Source organism: Toxorhynchites rutilus, chromosome 3 (genome assembly GCF_029784135.1).
Source record: "Toxorhynchites rutilus septentrionalis strain SRP chromosome 3, ASM2978413v1, whole genome shotgun sequence".
Lineage (NCBI taxonomy): Eukaryota > Metazoa > Arthropoda > Insecta > Diptera > Culicidae > Toxorhynchites > Toxorhynchites rutilus.
This window is the reverse complement of record NC_073746.1, coordinates 331,090,915-331,116,380: the sequence shown is the minus strand read 5'-3', so window position 1 is coordinate 331,116,380 and position 25,466 is coordinate 331,090,915. Positions and strand designations below refer to the sequence as shown.

The 25,466-nt window shown below is 38.6% G+C and overlaps 1 protein-coding gene across 3 annotated transcripts; it reads right to left on the bottom strand.

The window, feature by feature from the left end:
* Positions 1-11,229: 11,229 nt before the first annotated feature.
* LOC129779244 (uncharacterized) lies at positions 11,230-14,836 on the bottom strand. Of its 3 annotated transcripts, XM_055786612.1 has the most exons (3): positions 13,535-14,836; positions 12,272-12,561; positions 11,230-12,214 (listed from the first exon to the last, which is right to left on the bottom strand). In XM_055786612.1, exons 1-3 carry the CDS (start codon positions 13,880-13,882, stop codon positions 12,106-12,108), a joined length of 747 nt encoding a protein of 248 aa, XP_055642587.1. In that variant the 5' UTR covers positions 13,883-14,836; the 3' UTR covers positions 11,230-12,105. The 3 variants fall into 3 exon arrangements, 2 of the variants coding, with proteins under 2 accessions (XP_055642587.1, XP_055642586.1); XR_008743605.1 differs by having other exon boundaries at positions 11,230-12,561; positions 12,618-14,836; XM_055786611.1 differs by having other exon boundaries at positions 11,230-12,561.
* Positions 14,837-25,466: the final 10,630 nt, after the last annotated feature.

Below are 25,466 nucleotides of genomic sequence, written 5' to 3'. Positions count from 1 at the left end.
CGTACTGTTTTCATATACCGCTCCACTAACCAACTTAGTGACGAAACGGCCTCACCTAGTACCATAGACCCGTCTTGCGCTGCATTTGAAATTGAAGAACTCACAGCCGAGTTTCTCACACAGTCATTTTAAAATACCAATTTTATGATACTACTCACTCGTTTAAAAACTTTGTAAGCAGTATCCAACTTCGCTCTCCAAGATATGCAGATATCGATTGGAAGATATCTACTTCGACGTAGCGTGTTTACATTATTTGTTAAATTTGCAATCATTTTTCTGATTTAACTTGTTTTTCACATTGTGTTTGTTGATATGTCTAATTACATGTCAGAATCGCCTCTAATGCGAAACTGAGTGGTGTCTTGGTATGTCGAATTAGAGGCAACTCTCTGTGCTTTACTTTGTCTGAATTGGCGAACGCTGTAAATTCGAACGAATTATTAAGCGGACCTTACACGGTCAACTTTATTGACAATATGATGACATTTGAGAGCATAATGACAGCTGAACATGGCCGACGACGCAGAAATCCGGATTTTCTGATTTTCGAGCATCAATATCGTGACATTTCATATGGATGCATGATGTTGACGTTTTACCTCACGGACTTCCAGACTGAGTTGCCAGATATGCAAGCGCACATTTAATTTTTGTTAGTCTTTTTTGCGATTGCAATTAAAAATTATAAACTACTGAAATTGTAGGAATCATAAATGGAAGCTTTTGGTTTGGAAAACCGATACTTTGAATAGCAAAATACGGTACTTTTCACGATACAAATCAAAACTTCAAAGTAAACTGACAATGTGATGGTGAGAGAGTGGATGAAACTTAACAACGTTTTAGGAATTTTTTAACGTTGAACTCGGTCATTCTTTGCGCTAGTGAACGGCTTGTGTATTTCTTCACACTCCGCTACAAAATTTGGAAAATGAGAAGATCTGGGAAAATCACAGATGAAAAAACATCATGTGTAAATTCAAGCTACAGTAGAATCCCGATTATCCGCGGAATAGTCGGGCAAACTCATCGCGATTAAAGAAAATCGCGGATGACCCATTAAAGGACAAAAAAATGCAAACACGAAAAGCGATGTTTCAACATAAAAACTATGTTCTATCAATACAGAAATCAATCAACTATCCATCTATAAGGTCGTGTACACCAGTGGCTAAATAATGTAAAAACCATGACCACAACAAAAGAGCATGGGCCTACCACTCACTAACAAATTCCGGAAAGGCCTATTGATTTACTATTGTAACGGAAGGTATCGAACGGAAAATATCGGAATGGTTTTTAAAACACGCGTTTACTTTTTGGAACAATATATTTTTCAACGTTTACTCGTTGGTAGTCGGCTTACAATTGGTTCGGGTTTTCCTTTTCCTCTCTCTGCAGAATCTAATGGGCACCTTACACGATCAAACTGATTGACAATAAGTGTCTTCTATATCGTGACAGCTAGGCTTTCGACATCCGATCTAACCTCAATCAATATTTTGCCACCTTACACGGTCAATATCGCCCTCAACCCGAGACAACGAAAATATCCGCGATGGCTAGTGGTGACATTCGAGTTTGGGATCCAAACTATTCTCCATCAGATTAGAAGGCTAAAAGGCAATTTTCAATTGGTAAAATTTGAATGAAAATATCTACTTGGTATTATTTAATTAGTTGAAGCGCGTAGTCCTAACTCCAACTTAACCTATTTTCTATGAATTTTCAGATATTCCTACTAAAATTTATTATTATTATATAACGTCAGTTTCAGATACAATTTTTGTATGGGATTTTCTCACCACCTGCAGAAAAAAAGTGATTTGCATTCACATAGAATACTAATTTGATTTGGAAAAGTTAATTTTCATTCATAATTTACACTTTAAAACTCGTTTTTCCTTCTCAAAAACACATCATAATACTCGCTTCACAAATACAGACTGATCCTTTCAGTTTCAGGGATGCCAAATTATTTTAGATTGTGAAAATATATGCAAATTATATTATCTGCAAGCAAATGTTTTTATTCGATAAATAAGACTATGACAGTAGAACCCCGATTATCTGTATCTGTATCTGTACCCCGATTATCTGTATCTGTATCTATTTCTGTATTGATAAAACATAGTTTCTATGTTTAAAAATCATCCCGACTATTCACGGATAATCGGGATTCTACTGTAACTTGAATTAACACGTGATGTTTTTTCACCTGTGATTTTCCCAGATCTTCTCATTCTCCAAATTTTATAGCGGAGTGTGAAGAAACACACAACTTAGACTAAAGTGGCTGCCCCGCTCGCTAGCGCAAAGAATGACCGAGTTCAATGTTAAAAACATTCCTAAGACGTTGTTAATTTTCATTCACTCTCTCACCATCACATTGTCAGTTAATTTGAGGTTTTGATTTGTATCGCGAAAAGTACTGTATTTTGCTATTTTAGGTACAGTAATTTACATTTAATGCGACATTTTTCTAATTGGACAGACCTGTATGCGACACGTTTAGTTAGACATTTTTGTAAACATCGAGTTCAGGCCCAAATTATGGCCCCACATTGACATTCGCCGCCAGACGTCGACGCTGTACCACTCTCATCTTCAATGTCCAATTACAGGTCAAATCGCGTCCAGTGCGACACTGAGTGGTTCTCCGGCATGTCGCATTAAATGTAAATTACTATATCAGCTTTCCAAACCAAAAGCTTTCATTTATGATTCCTACAATTTCAGAAGTTTATAAATTTTAATTGCAATCGCAAAAAAGACTAACAAACATTAAATGTCCGCTTGCAAATCTGGCAACTCAGTCTGAAAGTCCGTGAGGTAAAACGTCAACATCATGCATCCATATGAAATGTCACGATATTGATGCTCGAAAATCAGAAAATCCGGATTTCTGCGTTGTCGGCCATGTTCAGCTGTCATTATGCTCTCAGATGTCATCATATTGTCAATAAATTTGACCGTGTAAGGTCCGCTTAACTCATACTGTTCTCTCACACACAGAATCAGTCACTCTACAAAATGGTCACTCATGCATACAAGCACTCACTCAATTTAGACCAGAACAGTGTGGCCAATTCATCAATCATTACAACTCGGCCGTCCTGACATCTGATCATCCCGATCATAAAATCTTACATTTTTAATGTATTTTAATCAAGCCCCGGGCAAGGGGATATGATCCGCGAGTCAAGATGTGCTACAAATTTAGCTGTCATTGCCAAACCTATCAAATTACTCGGCGAACTCAAGGCAAATCTATGGAACAAGGTGCGCCCATTCGCTAACTAAAAAAAGAATTGTTTTTTGAAAAAAAAATTTATGTGAAATGTAATGATCATGATGATCACAAGGGTCTGAATGATAATATAAAACGTAGAACCCTAGGTTGATCACTTGAAATGTAGTATTATATTATAATGTAAACGCACGTAAACGTAAACGTCATATTTAACTCGAAACAATCGTTAAATTCGTGAAAATTTAAAGAAGGTAGTTTTGAAATCTTATAAATAGTATGTAGATTTTTAAGTTATTCGATTACTTAAAACACGTAGTCCTGACGCTTACTTAGCCATTTGGTTGTATATTTCCAAATATTTTACAACACAATAATCACAAAAACTCACCATTATAATATAAAATCAGCATCAAACACAATTTCAGTTTCATATTATTTCACAATTTTCGAGGAAACGTATTACTCTATTACATAGAATACATATTGAATACAGAAAAGTAAATTTTCATTCATTATTTTTTGTTCTAGAAGTGTGTTAATTTCGTCCTTAATTTCGTTTTCCAAATGGCGCAAATCATTATGGTGCCTTCAACGCAAAGACAATAAATGAAACGCTTGCAGCGTAAAACGTAATGAATATAATGAATATAGCAATGAGTATTTCATAAAGTATCAGTATATTCCACAAATTGTGCTCAATCGTCTTAATTTACTTTTGTGTATTTTTTAAATGGCTGCAGAAAACCACTTCACGTTTTGACCCACCTGGTAGTATGTTAAGTGCCTTGTTTTACACCAGCTTGAGAGTTTGGCAGTTCTCGCGAGTGACAGTGGTCGCAAATTGCATTTGCGACCCGGACATGTTTGACGCTGTCAAATCCTATGTGCTAGTATACGGATGCCCTCAGGCTGATTTTAATCGTGTTAGTAAGTGAGGCCAATATCCCGTGGCCTACTCGGGGTTAGTAGGTCACAACATATGTAAAACACACACAACATATATAAAGCAAAGCAAGTGCAACATTCCGTTCAGTGTTTGTATTCGTGCAACTCAATCACCATAATTATTGTAAGAATCACGCCAATCGGCCCAACGTTTCAATCTTGAAGCTTCAATTATACCATCGTATGGAATTTAAGAAATTTGTGCGTTTTCTATATCCCTAATTACATACCGATCATTGGGGAGAACTTTGTAGACTCGATAAGGTCCCTTGTATTTAGGAACAAACTTTTTGTTTGTACCAACGGTTGTATCGACGTTCCGAATCACTACAAATTCACCTACCGAATATGTTACCGCTTGCTTATGTTTCTTCTGAAAGAGTGCTGAGCTTTTCTCCTGTGAATCACAAATATTTGTTGCTGCCGTATTTCTCAATGACTCTAAGTCTCTACCAACATCGTTATCTTGCTTTTCTTCAAGAAACTCCGTAAGCCTGTCAACCTCGCGGCCTCGCTGATTTATCCCAAAGTGGAGCATACAAGGTGTTTGACGAGTTGTTGAATGGACAGAGTTATCAAGGGCATACTCAGCTTTCACGAGCATCTTTGACCAATCGGAGTGCTGAATTGGTTCAGATACCTTAGCCAGCATGGACTTGATAACTCTATTCACCCTTTCGACTTGCCCATTCGCTTGTGCTGACGCAGTGCCTACTTTAACGTGCTCAATATTGTGGTCCAGCAGGAAAGAACTGAATTCTAAAGACGTGAAACACGTCCCTCTATCACTGACAATACGTCTGGGTCGACTGTAATGTTCAAAATACTTTTCAAGACATGCACAAACTTCTTTAGTGCTGGTAGAATTGACCGCGTACAGCTTAACATGCTTCGTGAACGCGTCCACTACAGCAAGTATGTACTTCCTCTTCGAAATGACGGATGGTAACGGTCCAAAATGGTCAATATGCAGGGTATCGAAAGGGATAGGTTCTTTCGGAATACTGTGGAGGGTTTTGTGGTTACTAGTTGGTGAAACGGAGTACATGATGCACCGAATACAGTTTTGAATAAACTTTTCTACCTTCTCTCTCATGTTTGGAAACCAATAATGCATCTTAATCTGTTCAATGCATTTGGTAATGCCCATATGACCAATCTTCTCATGAGCATGGCGTATGACATTGGTCTCCATTTCCTTAGGGACGTAAAGCAGAATTTTGTCATCACCACTAGAACGATATACTAAACCATCTTCTAAGGCGAAACCGTTCACTGAACCATTTTCCAACTTTTCCCTGAGAGTAGTCACGTCGCTATCACGATTTTGTGTTATTTGCAACTGGAATGTTATATCTTCTGGATCGATGACGGAAACGACCTGTTCTGAATCCTCAGTAGACCGAATAGAGACGGCTCAACGCATCAACGTGGCTCATCAATTTACCACTTCTGTGTTGAATGGTATAATGAAAATTTTCCAGCTCCATTACCCAGCGAGCGATTCTTCTGTTCATGTTTGCTCGATTTACAGTCATCGTAACAGAATTACAATCCGTTACGATTCGGAACGGTATCCCTTCTAAGTAAATCCGAAATTTGCGAAGAGAATAGATGATGGCCAACGTCTCTAATTCGAAGCTATGATAACGAGACTCGGCTGGACTCGTTCGCTGTGAAAAGTATGCAACAGGATGATATCTACCATCTCCCTGCTTCTGCAACAGTATCCCTCCAAACCCATCTGCACTAGCGTCACAATGCAATTCGGTCTCTTTATCAGGGCTGTACAAAGCCAACACAGGAGCAGCTATCAAACTGTTCCGCAATGTGTTGAAAGACTGAACGCATTCTTCGTCAAAATTAAAATTTGCCTCAGGTTTTGTCAAAATTCTCAGTGGTTTTGATATAGACGAAAAGAAAGGAACAAACCGACGGAAGTACGAAAACAATCCAAGAACCTTCGACAGCTGTTTAGCATCCGTCGGTATAGGCATTGACTTAATAGTTTCTAAATGTGATCCATTTGGACGAATGCCCTTTTTGTTAACAGTGAACCCCAACAAATCAATTTCAGAGTAGCCAAACAAACATTTCTTGAATTTTACCTCCAATCTAAACACAGCAAGTTGTCTCATAACACGCTTCAGCAAATCAAGATGTTCCTCAATCGTATGCGTCGCTAGTGTTACATCATCTAGATACACTACTAATGAACCTTCTTTAATGAACGGTTCCAGAACTCTGTTTATGAAACACGGCAGGGGCGTTCCGCAATCCAAAGGGCATCTTCTGGTACTCGTATTGACCACCCGGAGTAACAAACGAAGTGTACGCAATGGAATCAGCAGCCATGTTGACCTGATGAAACCCGTTTTTCAGATCCAACACAGTAAAATACTGTTTACCCTCAAGGCGCTCCAAACAATCATCAATCAAGGGGATTGGATAACTATCGCGTACAGTAATTTTATTTAAAGCTCGATAGTCGACACACAACCGTTTCTCTCCTGACTTTTTTGGTCGCAATACAATGGGAAACGAATAGGGAGAATTACTAAGTCGAATAATACCTTCTGCAAGCAAGTTTTCCACAATGTTATCCACGTCTTTTCTATCGGAATATGATAATCGCCGGGGAGCAAAACTTATCGGAACGTCTGAAGTCAGTTTTAATCTCATCTCATAGTCATGTTCTCGAGCCGGAATACTAGAGTGGTCTAAATAATCATGTTGAATAACTTGCCTGAATTTTTCACGGATGTCGGGACTCAACTCGTGGTTGATGTTGTATGGTTCAGGTTGTTCGTTACTCATGTTGATGGAAAAAATGTCAGGGACGGGATGATCGCATGAATCATAATCACACGAATAAATGTGGGGACGACAATTCGAACACAATCTCAAGCTGACTGAATCGGGTCGAAAACCGGAATCATTTTTATAAAGATTATATACGCAATGTAGTAGTTCACCGGAAATTTTTATTTTGTTTCTTTCATGGAGTTCAACTTTGGGTTTAGTAAGATCGTTAACAGAACAATGATCATATAAAGTAATTCCAAAATTCTTCAGAAAGTCTCGTTCCAACAGTAAAGGATGGCAAATGAAATGATCTGGGACAGTGTACACCTTTATCGTTTTGGTTCGACTGCGAAATGTTACTCTAATAGGAATGATGCCGTATGTACACAAGGGGAATCCTCCTACACCTATGTAACCAGAATTCCTCTTCTCTGTAGGGATTAAAGGACCTGGGACTACCGATCTTTGTATCAAATTAATCGGACTTCCCGTGTCAAAAAGAGATGTGAATGTCTTACTTAGTTGCACTTTAGAATTAATTCGGAATATTGCACTTACTTTGTTAACCTCTGGTACAGCTCCACCGTTCGTCTCAAACGTAACTTCATCAACCGCAACTGGTTCACGGCGAGCTTCATGTACCAAAGCAACTTGTCGAGGCGCTGGAGCCGGCTTGGGACACTCCTTCAGTTTGTGTTGGTTCGAACCACACCGGAAACAGGATCCAATCTCCCGTTTTGGCTCCGGACAAACAGCAGAAAAATGTCCAACACCAGAGCAGTTGAAACATCGCACGTCGGAAGTTAAAGTTTTCGCTGTTGGTTTGATGATAGATTTTCCTTTCCCTTGTGTAGACGGAGAAACGAAATACATGTCCCGCAACTGTGAGTACCGATGGGCCAATTGTTTCAACTGTGCAATTGTCGTCGCTGGATAGAGCACCGCAATGTTAGTGGATCGATTGCGGAACCCATCCACAATCATCTCCACTGTCTGCCTTTCGTCGATGTTTGCTCGTGATGCGATTTCCTGCATTTTCAAAATGTAGCCCATAACCGTGGTTTTTGCAGCGCTGAAAGTCGTCTTCTTCATGATGTCGATAATCTCCGAGATTGAATGCAAATGACTAAAATTCTCCAGAAAACCAGCCCTGAATTCCTGGTAGGTTCCTGATCGGTCCACTCTAAGAAAAAGTTCACCTTCGGATCCAGGTTCCATCAGCCGACGAACACACATAAGCCGGAAGTCATCGTCACCGTGAACGGTATCACACGCTTGCTCGAAATCACGGATCCATTTATTTGCGTCGTACAATTCGCCACCACGGAAAGGCGGAATGCAATACTTAATGTCACGAAAATCTGGTGGCTTGCCCGGAGCAAAATTCGCCACATTCATCCCCGCTTCAATCGCTGCGATTTCACGGCGCAGATCCGCCATTAGTCTTCGTTTTTGTAATATACGTATTTCAACATTCAACTGCCGTTCTTCCTCGTTCTCTTCACCATTACCATCATTTTGTTCTGGATGAGGTAGTACGGCAGCAGCCCCGCTATTTTCGTCAGCATTATTTCTTTCTCTCAACATCACTGTATCATAAAGGCACCGCAGGTGCCGAACCGTAGCTGAAAGCGGAAATTCAATATGGCGATCCTGCAACCACGCCATCAGCTCAGTTTTGGACATACGATCTGGAGACGCCATTTCTCTTCTGAAACCGGAACGCTTGTTTTCTTCCCGAAAACCGGGTCTTCGAAACGATAGCGAAGGCTATCCCACTTCTGAGGATGTAACGGAAGGTATCGAACGGAAAATATCGGAATGGTTTTTAAAACACGCGTTTACTTTTTGGAACAATATATTTTTCAACGTTTACTCGTTGGTAGTCGGCTTACAATTGGTTCGGGTTTTCCTTTTCCTCTCTCTGCAGAATCTAACTCATACTGTTCTCTCACACACAGAATCAGTCACTCTACAAAATGGTCACTCATGCATACAAGCACTCACTCAATTTAGACCAGAACAGTGTGGCCAATTCATCAATCATTACACTATGGAACTCGCAGTCACGAATAATCCGCAGGGCGAATCACCCGCTCGCGGATAATCGGGGTTCTACTGTCATAGTCTCATTTATGGAATAAAAACATTTGCTTGCAGATAAAATAACTTGCATATATTATATTTTCGCAAACTAAAATAATCTGGCATCTCTGAAACTGAAAGGAACAGTCTGTATTTGTGAAACGAGTATTATGATGTATTTTTGAGAAGAAAAACCTAATTCTAAAATTAACTTTTACGAATCAAATTAGTATTCTATGTGAATGCAAATCACTTTTTTTCTGCAAGTGGTGAGAAAATCCCATACAAAAATTATATCTGAAATTGACGTTATATTATAATAATACATTTTAGTAAGAATATCTAAAAATACAGGGGAAATAGGTTAAGTTAAGGTTAGGACTACGCGCTTCAACTAATTAAATAATACCAAGTAGATATTTTCATTCAAATTTTACCAATTGAAAATTGCCTTTTAGCCTTCTAATCTGATAGAGAATAGTTTGGATCCCAAACTCAAATGTCGCCATTAGCCATCGCGGATATTTTCGTTGTCTCGGGTTGAGGGCGATATTGACCGTGTAAGGTGGAAAAATATTGATTGAGGTTAGATCAGATGTTGAGAGCCTAGCTGTCACGATATTGAAGACACTTATTGTCAATCCGGTTGATCGTGTAAGGTGCCCATTAGAAATTCTATCTATAAAACTATCGTCCTCCAGTGACAACTTATTATTTGTAATTATTTTGCACTCGTCAGTATTATCTATGAGAAAAATCAAACGCAACATGACTCGCCGACAAGAATGATTCTGCGTATTGTTTCCTTTACAATGCAAGCATTTAATCACTTGCGATATACTACCTCGCGATATTTTTCAAAGCATCTATTTACAATGACGCGTGATATCGGGCGATAATCTGTCATGATCTGTCTGTCAAACCTGCATCCCTTTAATCATACTGTCGTTCAAGGCGCCTAGAAGTATATCCTAAGGTGAGCCAACTTGCTAAAATCACTCTTCAGCCATCTTGAGAGTCTACTGTGTTTTGTTGGTAAACAAAGCACAATACGCCAGTGCCCAAGCTCGCTCATGATCAGTCTGTCTCTTTCACGCTTCAAGCAAATAATTTCCCTTCTGCTTTCTTCCGTACTGTTTTCATATACCGCTCCCCTAACCAACTTAGTGACGAAACGGCCTCACCTAGTACCATAGACCCGTCTTGCTGGCATTATTTGTTATGGGCAAGGTCTACTAGATTGGTGGAACAAAATCATATCGCTAAAAGTGTGAATGGAAGTATAAAATTCCCGATAATAATAATTCCTGATAATTAATAATTGAAAAACTAACAAATTCAATCGAATATTAACAAAAATGTGTAAAAATAATTATGATTATGCAGCAATACGCTTGCAATTGACGAATCTACGCAAAGCTGTTTCAGTTCATGCGACACCTACATTAGAGCTCAGAACCACAAAAGTGATGATGTTTGTATTTGCGTTCGTAATTCTTCGGATCGATTGACGTTTACTCGCAACCGAGTAAAGTGCGCTACACATACAGCGTCACCGTCACCGTCCCGTCAAATATTCTCTTGGACTTAAGTGCGATTCACATACAACATACACGTCACGTTCACGTCCCGTCACGTCACGATACGTCAATGATTCTACCATGAAATTCTCATGAAAACATTCACATACACCATCAACGTAACGACCCGTCAGCATACGTTCAACGAAAACGACCGGCAGGGTTTGTAGAAAAGAATAATTGACGGAGACGGACGGCTCGTTTGGTTTTTGTCTGGGCTTTATGTCTCGGCTTTTGATTTGGTTATACAGTAATTTACATCTACATCGACATTGCGCTAATTGAACAGATCTGTGATGCAACACGTTTAATTAGACATTTTTACCTCTAGTTGGACATTTTTGTAAACATTGAGTTCGGGGCCCAAATTATGGCCCCACATTGAAAGTCGCCACCAGTCGCAAATGCCCAATTACTGGTCAAAACCGACTCCAATGCGACACTGAGTGGTGCCTCAGCATATCGCTTTATAAGTAACTTACTGTATTTTTTATGCCAACATATCTCTTAAGGCCCATTTATACGTTGCTAGTAGCTGACTTGACAGTGAGCAGCTACTGACCCGGTGGACTCGCTTGACAATCGGTTGACTCGCCTTGTCTGTTCACACAGTGTGAGTTGTTGGCATGTAACTAGATACAACAGCACGGGTTTACCAGGGATGCCAGGTGATTTTTCAAATGTACATCAAATAATGAGAAACAGGAATCAGATCAGAATTTGACAGATAATTGATCCGAAATCGACATCTCTATTGGCAGTTTTTATCTCAGGTTTTCAGTTGCATTTATTATCACACAATTTGATCCCGAAATACACGCTAACCGTAGTTTATACCGTATACAATGTTGTCCAGCAAAACACGGCTGACTGTAGTTCGTACCGTGACAAAAGCGGTTACAAAAATACTTTGTGCTGAATTACTTCGAGCTGAAGGTACTATTCGGAAAAAGCAGAAAGGCAAAAGGATTTGGGCCAGGAATTGGATGCAAAAAAAAGGAGCAACAAATACAATACTGAACGAACTCTACGATAATGATCCCCGAGAGTACAGAGCAGTGTTGAGAGTAACACCAGAACAAGTGGAAACACTATTGGATTTAATTGCTCCAAAAATACAACGCCAAGATACACTTATGAGGGGTGCTATACCTGCAAGAGTGAAATTAGAAATTACTTTGGTGTACCTCTCCTCTGGAATATCGTTCAGATTATTGTCGATATTTTTTAGAATCTCGAAGGCATCCATAGCTAAGATAATTCCGGAAGTATGTGACGCTATAAATTTCAGTCTAAAAGATTTTATTAAAGTAAGTAGCTTTTTTTATTATCTAAGTTCTATTGTATGGAAAGTGATCCTTAAAAATAGTACAATATTGCATGACTTGGTTATAGTATTTGCGACTGTTGATTTGATTGTGAAGATGTAGGACGTTAGGGTGATCTTGGTGGAAAACCTACAGTCGCCTGTGATGTTTCAGTATATTCGTGATCAGAATATGTGTATTGCATTCTACTGACGCAGAGGGCATTCTTACGGTATCTAGAAAGAATTGCATGTATTTCATCTGTCGCATCAATTCTATCAATTGGGGATAACTGTCTGAGCTGCATTATAACATGTCTTCCAATTGCCTCACATTCATCTTCTGGTTCTCCCATACTCGAGGCAGACACTGTTAAATTATTATTCAGTTCCTTCAGTTCATTCACGGCCGCTTGTATTGTAGACTGCTCAGTTGACAATTTCTTCTTCGATCTTCTGTTCGATGGCTTCTTTGGTAGGATTTCATCAGCGTTGTTTTCATCAGTAGCATCGAGGTACTCCTCATCGATTATTGTAATTTCTTCAGCAAAATCGCTCCCAGATGTTGATGCATGAAATGGTTCCTGAAATTGAAAATATTTTATTTTATGACACTATTCTAATTGAAATCATAACTAACAATTATATTTTAATTTTTCAGATGCCGAATAAGGAAGAATGGCAAGATATAGGAGTAGGATTCCATTCAAGGTGGAACTTCCCAGGTTGCTATGGAGCTATTGATGGGAAGCACATCACAATTCAAGCACCACCTAATTGTGGTAGTGAATATTACAACTATAAGGGAACGAATAGCATAGTGTTAATGGCAATCGTGGATCACGATTATTGTTTTAGATATGTTGATATAGGCTCATACGGTCGTAACGCAGATGGTGGGATATTTCAAAAATGCTCTTTATATTCTCATCTAGAAAACAATATTCTATTGCCTGAAAATGGCGTTTTAGTAGGTGATGATGCGTTTCCATTAAAGCCGTATTTATTGAAGCCCTATAAAAATACACCGACTAAAGAAGAAAAGATTTTTAACTACAGATTGAGCAGAGCAAGGAGAATAGTTGAAAATGGATTTGGCATTTTAGCATCTCGTTTTCGTATTTTGGGAAAACCAATCCAGGTTAGAGAGGATACCGCAATGAAGATAGTTTTATGTGCATGTACTTTACACAACTGGTTGCGTATGTCTGCATCGAAAACGTATACTCCACCAGGAACAATTGACTATGAAGACATAATAAATTTTGAAATTAATTTAGGGCAGTGGAGGTCAGAGATTGAGGGTTTACGAAGCATTCAACGCTCACGGATGAATAATAGATCAAAGGCTATTGCAGAGAAAATGAGAGATAAATATAAACATTACTTTAATAGCGAGGGAGCGGTTACTTGGCAAAATAATATGATTTATTAATTAGAGAATACAGTATAATATAGTGTAGTATAGTTGCAGTATAGTATAATATCGAATCATTTAGTAATGTATATATATATTTAGTGTTATAGTGCATTATATAATAGAAGAAAATAACTTACTAGATTACTTATTGTTTGTTTTTCCTTCAGATGAATAATATTCATGATGTAATCCATGGCATCGAACCATTGGACGGAAGGTTTATATATCTCATCAGTACCACATCCGCTTCGTTTGCTTTTCTCAATTTTTAATTTCTCCTGGTTGTATGTAGAACGTAAATTTTTTATTTTTTTTGTAACTTCTTTCGTATCCGATAACCCCACTTCTGAACGAATGTATTCAAGCGAGGCTTTACGCAAATCTCTGTTTTTATAATTGGGATCCATACAGTTCCACAAAATGGTTTGTTCTTTATATAATTCCACAAAGTGTTCATTTTGTTCCGAATTCCATCTTTGCGTCATTTTTTTGCTTTTAACTGCTGCTGCTAACACGAAAAAACATGCAAACAAACAGAATGCACACGGACTACTATCTCTTCGTATTTCGCCTTGACAGCAGCTTCTTGTGCCGATTTGTGAAGTGAAAATGATAGTTGATTTACAGGTGGAATAAATACGCGTCAAAAATTGAAATTATGAATGAAAATGAACTTTTTCAAATCGAATATGTATTCTGTTTAATAGAACAATACTTTTTCTGCAAGTAGTGAGTGAATCTTGAACGAAAATTGTGTCTGATGATAACTTTATACTATAATGATAAGTTTTGGTGGAAATATAAAAAAAATATATAGGAAAATAGTTTATTGAGGATCAGGGTCACGTGCTTTAAATGGTCAAATAATGTATGTATGAAATTTTCATTCAAATTTTAACGGTTTAAAACTGCCTTCAAGTATACTAATCTGATAGAGAAATTTGCCTCACAAACACGGATGCCGCCATTTAATATAGATATTCTATCTTTGATTAGGGATGCCAGGTATCTTTCTCAAATATCCTTGCACGGCATATGGAATTATCATCTGATGTCTTCACTCATGGATGGCTTATGTTTTTGTTTTCAAGAAAACTATCTCAAAAAGAAAGAGTATAAAACAAAATAACAACGATTTTATTTAGAAACTATGTGGGTTTTATTTGTTTTCCAAGAATTTTCGAGTTTGTTAATATTTTGAAATATCTTCAAAATGGAGACATTTCTTTACGTTTGGCATCCCCGATTCGAGCGCTAAATGCTGTTTTTGACGTTTTTAGGGATGCGAGTGCGAGTAAAATCAAAAAACTTTGAAGTAGCTCGCACGCCGGATTACTCATGACACTAACTGGCATGATGTGTTCACACGGTGTGAGTAGCTGCACTGCAGTAACTGACTAGACCGACTCGTATGCTTACTCGCACCGTCTGAACCCGGCTTTAGCTCCGTTTTCGGAGTGAAAATCATTCGCGACTAGTTGAAAGAATTATTCTATTTATTATTATTATTACGTAAGGGTCGGACTACGGGGTTTAAGCATTTAAATAATTGAATTCAATGATTCTCATTGAATTTTTCAAAATTTAGAACTAATTCTAGGCATGCTGATTTGAAAGAGGGCATTGCAATTTAAAATTGTTGTAGGTGGCGACCCAAGAATAAAATAAATAATGTGCGATTCACATAGCACGTTACGGAGAAGAACGTCTACGTTCCGTCAATGTCTCCACCAATTCACACATGCAGTCAATGCTTCCACCAGCACCGTCACGTCAAGAGCCAAACGAATGATTCAATTAATTTTATTCATGGTGTCGTCACCTACAACAATTTTGAATTGCAATGCACTCTTTCAAATCAGCATGCCTAAAATCAGTTTCGAATTTTGGAAAATTCAATGGGAATCATTGAATTCAATTATTTAAATACTTAAACCCCGTAGTCCGACCCTTATTCAACAATAATAATAAATAGAATAATTCTCTCAACTAGTCGCGAATGATTTTCACTCCGAAATTTGGAGCTAAGCGATATGTTGGCATAAAAAGTACAGTAAGTTACTTATAATGCCACTCAGTGCATATACGACACTCAGTGTCGTATTGGAGTCGATTTTGATCAGTAATCGGCCATTCGCGACTGTTAGCGACTTTCAATGTGGGGCTCCGAATTCAATATTTACAAAAATGTCCAATTAGAGGTAAAAATGTCTAATTAAACGTGTTGCATCACAGATCGGTTAAATTAGCTTAATGACGATTTAAATGTAAATTACTGTACAACCAAATCAAAACAAAAGCCGAGACACAAAGGCCAGACAAAAACCGTCCGTCTCCGTCAATTATTCTTTTCTACAAATCCTGCCGGTCGTTTTCGTTGAACGTATGCTGACGGGTCGTTACGTTGCTGGTGTATGTGAATGTTTTCATGGGAATTGCATGGTAGAATCATTGACGTATCGTGACGTGACGGGACGTGAACGTGACGTGTATGTTGTATGTGAATCGCACTTAAATCATTCGTTTGGCATTTGACGTGACGGTGCTGGTGGAAGCATTGACTGCATGTGTGAATTGGTGGAGACGTTGACGGAACGTAGACGTTCTTCTCCGTAACGTGCTATGTGAATCGCACATTATTTTGCCGACGTCAAAGTTGCCGGTGATTGTGTATGTGAATGCTACCATACGATTCCCATGAGAGAATATTTGACATTTCATTCCTTCACGTTGACTTCACGGTGACGGGACGGTGTATGTGTAGCGCACTTAACTCACAACGTCTAAATTCGGCTTTAAGCTAAGTCCGAGGTGACACCGGATCGGAGTACGCACGAAAACTTGATTGTGCGATAACTGACGAAAAGAAATGTTCAATAGAAGCTGACGATTTCGAACGAAGCAAGTGGGAAGCAATGTAACCACACCAATACAACTCAATGTGGTTGTTTACATGTTGATTGCATGCGTTCGTGTAGTCACATATTCGTAAGAAGCTGCAGGCATTGTCACCGTGGCCTCACTCTCCCGTGCGTTGCGAACATGATGTAAATGTCAGAAGCAGTATAGAAGTGAACGATTTGATGCTACCACTGTTTCATCATTATAATCCTTCCTGTTTAAACGATGGGCAACCAGATGAGCAACAACGATAAATCGTTAAACGTAGTAAATGACATAAAGGTTAAGTAAATTAGTTTAAATTAGTCAATTACGAGATGCGGATTATACCTACTTACATGTTACGTTATGATTTATTTGTTGTTAGTAGATCTTTTTATGTAACATCTGCATCCAGGTTTAGTTTGATGAAAACAAATATTTGGTTCTAGGCAAGCCGTTGTGTCCTATCGGTTATGCGTACTTTGGCCTAATCGAATGACAATGCGTTAGCCATCGGTGTTCCTGACCATGACTGAAGGGGGATTATAGTATTTTAAAACCATAAATAAAAGCCAATTAAAACACATAAGTAGACGATCAATCAAGCGCAGTAGCACCAATTAGTCGTATCAGATTGGTGGCAAATGTGATAAGGCAGCTGCGAATGGTACTAGGCTAGAAATTTATTCTTCCATTAAACGTATTTGTCCCGTACTTGGTTTGCTGCAGGCGTAAAAGAGTTGGGTCACCTTTACTGTTCTGAGATAAGACACCCGGAGGCATTCTTGATCATGATGTGTCTTTTGTTGTAACGAATCACACGAAAGCTTTATTGTGCGTGATAACACGCATCGAATGGCGTTTGAACGATTTAGAACAGTGAAATACAACACGATGATAGTGTAGTAAAGCACTGGAGCAAAACATGAAAAAAAAAGAATGCCGAGGTCAATTTTGAGCTCTCAGTAAATATTGGCAATCCTCCAATTCAAACTCGAGCAGTTTTATGTTTGCTTGACTTGTATTATGATAAATTGGTTTTATTATCTTTGGTGTAAAAATGCATGCAATGCAAATGGTGAAATGGGGATTGTTATCACATTCAATATTCGAATTTTATTGCTCATATACTGGATCAAGGATCTGGCGATCGTTGTTATGTTAGATCAGCAAGATATCAACAAACAAAAAAGTGTTAGGATAATTAGTTATGATATATGTGGTTGTTGGCTGTGACTGTTCAATTTTACTGGAATTCGCATTAGCATTTCTAAGTCGATTGGACGGTGAAAACCCACTTTTATCCACAGGTATTCACCGCGGAGCACGTGGCGCGTTGTGTGTATGCTCGAATAGCATATGATGTATATGTAAGCAAGACATCAAGAAAGCTGCTAATATGATTTATAACTTACGAATGAACGCGCTGACAGAAATTGATAAGTTTTGTGAACAATAGATCTTCTTGATGGGGTTTCGATAGTGGACTCACTTAAGATGTACATGAGGAGATAAACTTACTTGCTAGGTGCACTGTTTAACCAATTGGTGGGAGTGATATCGAATCAAATACACGATTCATTTACCGGTTCAACCCCGCTTTTATCGATCAGTATCCAGCGATTACAAAACATTCATTTCGAACATGCTTGACACAGAAAAAGAAGACGGGATCCACACGAACGTCATGAAAATGTTACCCGTCGGAAGGGATTTGAACAAAATGATCTAATTAATCCAAAAAATAAATATGAAAAGACCGCGCCTAGACTTTGTCAGCGGCGGGTAATCTTCAACTATTTGTTATCGATATGCCCAACCGTGCCAAGTTTATCGGCCTTAGCTTGCCGATGTTTGGAGGACAAGACGGTATCTAAAGCCGAAGTGATGATATGACCAAGACATTGCGCTTGGCGCTTGCGTTTCAATTTATGGAATGGAAAGTTTATCGTTGCGTACATACAAGAAGGGTTCACTTTTCGTTCTCCTAAATCCTTCAGTTGGTCATACTGGTAATGTATGCGTTTTGCAAGTTGTAATTGTAACCTGTACCGAACACACCAGATCGCAGAAGAGTTATGATCCGCGCGTGTCGAATATTATTTTTAAAAGTGTCCATTGTTCTCCAAAGTTGATATGTCAGCCTAGGGTGTGGGACGTGTTGGGAATTGCTGAACGACGGCAGTTATGCCAAAAACAAAACTAAATGATGTTGTAATTTGGTTTCTTTATTGGCCGAATTGTTTACGGGTCGTTGGTTGGCTGGTGAGAGTGTTTATTGAATTTCACTTATAGCGAATTCGTTTTTGTTCAGTTTCAACCCCAGTGCCGCACTAACTGCTGTCAAAACGTTTTTTTATTCACTCAGTTTCGCACTCAGTGTCGCACTAGTTCGCCCCGAAAGCTGTTAGTTTCGCACTGAGATGTTTCACGGGTTGGCACTCGGGTTCACCAATACAACTATACTGAACTGTCAAGTTCCGAATATTGTTTTGGAAAATCTAAAAATAAAGACTATGAAAATGGAAAACCTGCTGCTTTTGCTTTTGTATTATTGGAATCGTAATCCAATTCGGATTCTGATTTTGAAGAGTAGAGTAGACGGCATTAAGCTACGTGTGCTTTCATTGGGAGGTGAAAATAATGATGGATATTCAGGTGGAATAAATTTCAAAATCAAAATTATGAATGAAAATTTACTTTAACGTATCGAATATTTATTTTATGTGATTAAATAAAAGTTTTTTTCCGATATCGCAGAATATTGAACGAAAACTGTGTCTAATGATGGTTTTATATTATAATAGTAATTATTTGTGGAACAAACAGGAAATGCATCGACAAATGGTTAAGTGAGTGTCAGAACTACATGTGTTAGGTAATCAAACAATATTGAGTAAAAATTTTCATTCAATCTTTTATATGCTTACACTGCACTTGGCCCTTCTGATCTGATGGAGAACAATTTACCTCCCAAGCACTAATATCACCACCAGACGTCGACACTGTACATTTGCCGTCGTAAATATAAACAAATCAGACTATATAACGCACACCAACAAACCACCGCATTCGTGAAACTGAAAACGTTTTTTTATTACAGAGTCAGTTTGGCACTGACTCAGTTTTAAAAACGAATTCGCTATTAAACGGGTTTCTCAGAGGACGTTCGGCGATTGACATTGTATTAACGCATATTGATGGTATCTGTTGTAGCAAATGGAGTACGCTGATAATGGAAATATTTATGAACACTGTCAAAATCTGGTCCGACGGACTTCGTTTGTTGATGACAGCTACAAATATCAATATAGAAATAAGGAGAATATCGAAAAGAAATATCAAACTTCAAAAATTCAAAAATAAAATGCGAATAGTATGTTGAAATTTTTGGTTAAACACGTTTTATTAATGCTTATAGTGTTGACAGACTATCGTGATGATCGTACCTTGGATTTGACACCTTCCATGAAATTCTGCACATTAGCCTTTGTGCGCTTCATGGATGCTGCAGACCAATTCTTTTTGAAGTCTGACTGATGTTCCGAGACACTGTACCGCCCTTCTCTAGTTTACCCTTGACCATTGCCCAGTAACATTCGATTGGTTGCACAGTTGGGGACAACTCGATGTGTTGATGTCTTTTTCGACGTACATGATGTTGCTTCCGCAAGCCTTTGGAGAGTAGATTTGGAGCAACGAGCCGTTCCCAGAACAAAGGAGGCCTTCTATAAAATGGAAGTAATCTCTTCTTCAGGCATTCGTCCGAATAACTTTGAGAATTTATTGTCTCTTTTGTGGGAAAAGTAGAAGGTCGCTAGCCTCATGTGCAAATGGCTTCCCAGACTAGCACCTTTTGGCCGAATTTTTCCATCGCAAACAGTCATATCCGTAGATGGTACATTCTCTCTAACTGATGTAGTATAAAACGGAGGCCCCGACAGCGTTCTGAAGTTCTCTTTGATATATGTCTCGTCGTTCACTGAAATGCAGTAGGTGGGATTATCCAGAATACATTCATGAAGCTTTAGAGCTCTCGTTTTGGCACAATGTTGCTGTCCCGGAGTTTGTTTGAGTCATGAGAACCTGGTTTATGTCCACGTTTTGTAAGATCCTCCAGGGAACACTCATTGCAAAACTTCTCAATTATTCGTTTCACACTCGCCGGGAAATCTCTGGGTTCTTTTCGCGATTTGGTTGTAAGAACCCTTCTTGGTCTACTATATGGGCAAAACTTTATTTTAAACTTCGAGTCATGACATCTTGAATCCTCTTTGCAAACGTAAGCAAGTGACTTGCTGTTTTGTTTTTACAAGTAAACAAAACATGCTGTAAAAACATGTACAAAAAAAGCGCACCCGTTTGTGAGTAATAACAAGTAGATGAATGAAAGACAGCGATCCATTACAAACGTCCAAAATAAGCTAATATATAAGGGATCGTGTTCCATCAGGACAATGTCACACCTCATGTTTTATCTGCATTATTCACCAGATATTGCATCTCTAGATTATCAGTTGTTCAGATCCTTGCAAATTAGTCTTCAGGACAAGAATGTTGCTTTTACACCTTCACCAGTTGTTCGACAAAAAATTAAAAATGTTCTGGGAGCAGGAATGTTCAAAGGATTGGAGTGCATAATTGAATGAATGTGGATTCTGACTATCAAAGTGATGTTTTCGACAAGAACATTTCGGTCGACCCTTTACATATCTTGAACACTTACTTTTCCGGTGGCAGCATAGAAGTCTAGATCTAGGACCTATTTGACTATTTGACATACGTTTCATCATACATTATCACACAGCCAAACATTGTCAACCATGTTAACAGATGCGCTCTTGATTTGGGCATGATGATAATCGGAAACCGCCTCGAACCGAAAAAGAATCTGTTTATTTTTTTTTTGCATTAAAGTTTATATGTGTGCAAAAGGGCAGTAGAACCTTTTGGGGGAGCAACTAGAAATCACATGAAGACATGAGTGGTCAACCCGAGACTACCCCGTTAGTGAAAGAATATAAGTAGCAGAACTACCCTACAATGGGAGGCATGAAGACTTTCAGTGAGTAAATGATAAGGTTTTTTTTAATTATGTTTCTATGTTCAGTGGGTGATATTAAAAAAAAGTACTGACGCACTCCAGTCTTGTAAATCCATTACATAAATACATATTACTTCGCAGTAACGCATTGAAACTCAAGATTGCGGGTCATATATTAATAATAAGCGTTACTCTAAAGATGCACAAGGCCCAAGTTATTAACACCGATATGTTTCACTTATTTTTTAAATATACCAAGGTAAAAATAGATAAATCTGTTATAATAATTACGGATCGGGACGACCGTACGATGAAACTGTAGAATAGAAGTGGATAATCGCGGATCCAGACGACCGCACAAACGAGTAAGGCAAGACACGGCCGTATGGCTACAAAAGAAAATGAAAAAAAAAATGCGAATCGGACGACCGCGCAGAACAAGTATGGCTCAAGACGACCGTATTGAAAAATGATATTGATAAGAGTGCGGATCGGGACGACCGTATGGAGAACTGAACTTGACTCGATATTTTGTTTTACCTATCATCAATTAGATCATACATCCCAAAAATGGTTCAAATGTTTTCTTTTAAGGAAAATATACTGAAACAAAATCGACATGCATTTGTTCTTCGTTTTTTTTATTCAATTCTTTTTTTTGGAGAAGCTCATGTTTGGCATACCCAGTTCTAGCAACACGGACATCGTCAGTGGACTGGCCATTCGGCACATTTTCCGCCATCTGATCAGCAGGTACTCACCGTTCGGCTTCGGACGATCTCCGATTATGCCGTGGACGCTCAGGTACACACAACCGGTACAATCTTCGGCTCTTGTTAAATCCTCACTGGTCTGCAAAACCTTCGGCCAATGTATCTGTAAAGAGTAAGTGCATGTATTGCGGCGACTAAGTAAAAGTCTGTCGACTTTTACTTAGTCGCCGCAATACATGTCGAAAGGAGGGATATGGAACAGGAATACTTTGAAGAAGCATCATTAAACGATGATATAGTGTTTTTGAGGAAGAGGTATAGAAGAAGCAGATGATGGTCCAGGGATTGCCCGGAAGGTTCGTGTCCTGATGTCTCAACGAGACACTGAGCAAGAATAGTTCTCGACACATGACACGTGAATTGGAAGATTTACTACAGATATCTAAACCACCACGGCGTTCGACGTCTCGTGGCTTCAATTCTTACGACACCCAATGTCCTATCTTTCGGATCATTTCCATTGCTTTTAAACGATCGGATATGGTTCGCTGAGCTACTCCAGGTGTATCTGCAAGTTCTTGTTGCTTTTGTGACAGATATTGATCGAGTAAAGCCTCCAATTCTGCATCTTCAAATTTTTTTTGGCGATCCGGAACGTTCTTCGTCTTCCAAGTCAAAATTATCACTTTAAAACTGTGCAAACCACGTCTGACACGTTCGCTCAGTTGGAGCATGGTCACCATAAACTTCCACCAAAATGCGATGAGTTTCAGCAACTTTTATTTTCATATTGAAGTAATGAAGTAACACTCCCCGGAAAAACACTCTCGTTGGTACGAAATTCGACATATTCGAAGTGGCAAAAAAACTATGTTGTTTACGCTTCAACTTTTTGACCTATACTGAAAAAGACGCACAATGACAGGAGCTTTCCAACGAATGTCTGGAAATTTGATTCACTGGAATCATAATCAAGTTGCGCCATCTGTTGTAAAACCGAAGAATCTTACCGGTATACCTAATATATAAATCTCGTGTCACGGTGTTTGTTACCAACCTCCTCCAAAGCGACACGACCGCTCTTGATGTTATATATTAACTAATTATCATTTAATTTGAGGGAGTTGATTCAGGATCGCTCTTCCTAAGACAATCCTGATTTATTGTTAATTTTTAATTTCGTTTTTACTGATTTTTGAAAAATTGGCAATGCTACCGACAATATTTCATGAAACGCAACTCCATCTGCAACTCGCTTTATAAACGCAACGAAAAAATGCCGTTTTTACAGGCATCTCGTTATAGGTGATAGAAAATGGACCATTTTCAAAAATATTCTGAAATAAAGGTTTTGCTGGCATTCACCCACAAAAGTAATGCCCTGTGTTTGGTGGGACAGGAAATGAATTCCAACAGGTGTTGCTCCGAGCTGGATGAATTCAAGACAGTGATTCAGGAAAACGTGCAGAATAAGTCAATATGATAGAGGTCGTTTTCCACCAGTACAATCCAGACCTCATGTCTTTTTGATAAACCGGCGAAAAAATTTGGCTTTTGTCTGCAATCTGTATTCACCAGATATTGCATCTTTAGATTATCACTTGTTAAGGTTCTTGCAAAATACTTTTGAGGGAAATAATTATGCAAAGGTGCAAAGCTTGATCAGTGTTTCGATCGTTGGATAGACAATGGGTAGACAATAAACCGTCCATTGATGGGGTAACTACTTTCTTGCATCAGAAATCATGTTTTCGTTCCTCTTTATATGAACGTGAAAATAGGATTGCGTACGCGGGTAACAATTTCGTTCCTAGGGGGGATGGAAATGTGGATTGAAGAAGCAGATTTGTATTCATTAGTCGCGTCAGTTAGAATAACCACTGACTGGACTAGTTCATCAGTCATCCTCGCTAGTCAATTCATTTTTTGTTGACGGCGACTGCCGAAGCAGTTCTACTCGAAGCGAAGCTACTGAGAGCACAATCGATCTTCTTTTTTCATCTTCGAAGATTTCGGGTCCTGCCCATATCCATAAGTTGGATATCTCTTCGAAGCTCATTGCTTAAGAAGCACGAAACGCATGCATTTTCGATTTTTAGGGTCAGCTGCCCTTGTCTTTCCACGACTTTATACCACAAACCGTGAATTTGGGATCATTTAACAGTTCTGCCAACTTGCAGGAGGATAGTCCGGGATTTTTATTACGAGACTGCAGAATCGATTCACGATGCGCTTGATCTGGTGATGCCATGATGTAAACACATTACCTATTTAATATGCTTATGGTACATAATCTCTAGCTAAGTTTGATGACAAAGTTTAAAAGAAAACATAATTCGTTGGGAAATGTATAATAAATTTGTGCTACAGTCAAATGTTGTCATTCAGACAATATATGATATGAAGAATGAGTGTTTTTACCGCCGCTCTTCGCGGGTCGATTTCGGATGCGGGAGTTCGAACAGAGAACAAAATATATGATTTTTTACTAAACATGTTTTATTTATTTATTAAATTTGTACCGGAAATACTCGAAACTGCGTTGCAGCTTCAAGATTCTTCGTAACTTACGTTTAATTACTGATTTGACTGGTACAACCTTCAGGTTCTTTTAACACTTTCGTCGCCCCGCCACCCAGTTACGGGTGACACTTTCCTCGTTCAAATTGAATAGGATTATTAAAGGAAATAGATAGAATAGGCACCTAAGTGTAACTCTAGGATATGTAGAAAAATAATAAAATTATAACCACATCAATATAATGTTTATACTATACTTTTTATTAATTTATAGTGGTTTGTACTGCAGCTTTTTGCGAAACCCATATAATATGACTTTGGCATGTGTTATTGTTGTCAGTTCATCTTTAAATTGAATAAAATATTGCTAAATCATGTAAAAGTTGTCTACAAACTAAGTTTGATCTTCATTTAATAATTTATCCACAAATTGGGCTCTGCAAGAAACGCTGAAAAGTCGCTTTGGGCGACGAACATGTTAATGCCTTGAGTCCCACCGCTGAACCTATTTTCTTTGCAAGAAACGCCAACGGAAAGCTACTGTTCAGCAACATAACGTCAACATTATCATCAATTCACACTTGAGACTACAACGTTGCGTCAAACCCCAACGAATATCAAAATACAACTCAAATTTTGATATTTGTCTATGACATCTGAAAATTCCTGAGCTCACCCGACACTCGACAAAAAAAAAGAGACATCGATTGCATCTGCTATAGCCAATAATAACATCTACAAACATGTTATACTTACCGGAACAACATTTGGCTGATGGCGTTATCGAAACCACCCCTCCCCCACCAAATCAGTTGTTGACGAACGTTCGTCACGCGCATTCGTCTGACTTCCGCTGGCGTGCAAACGAACAAACAAACAAAAAAAAAACGCAAACAAAAAATAAAACGC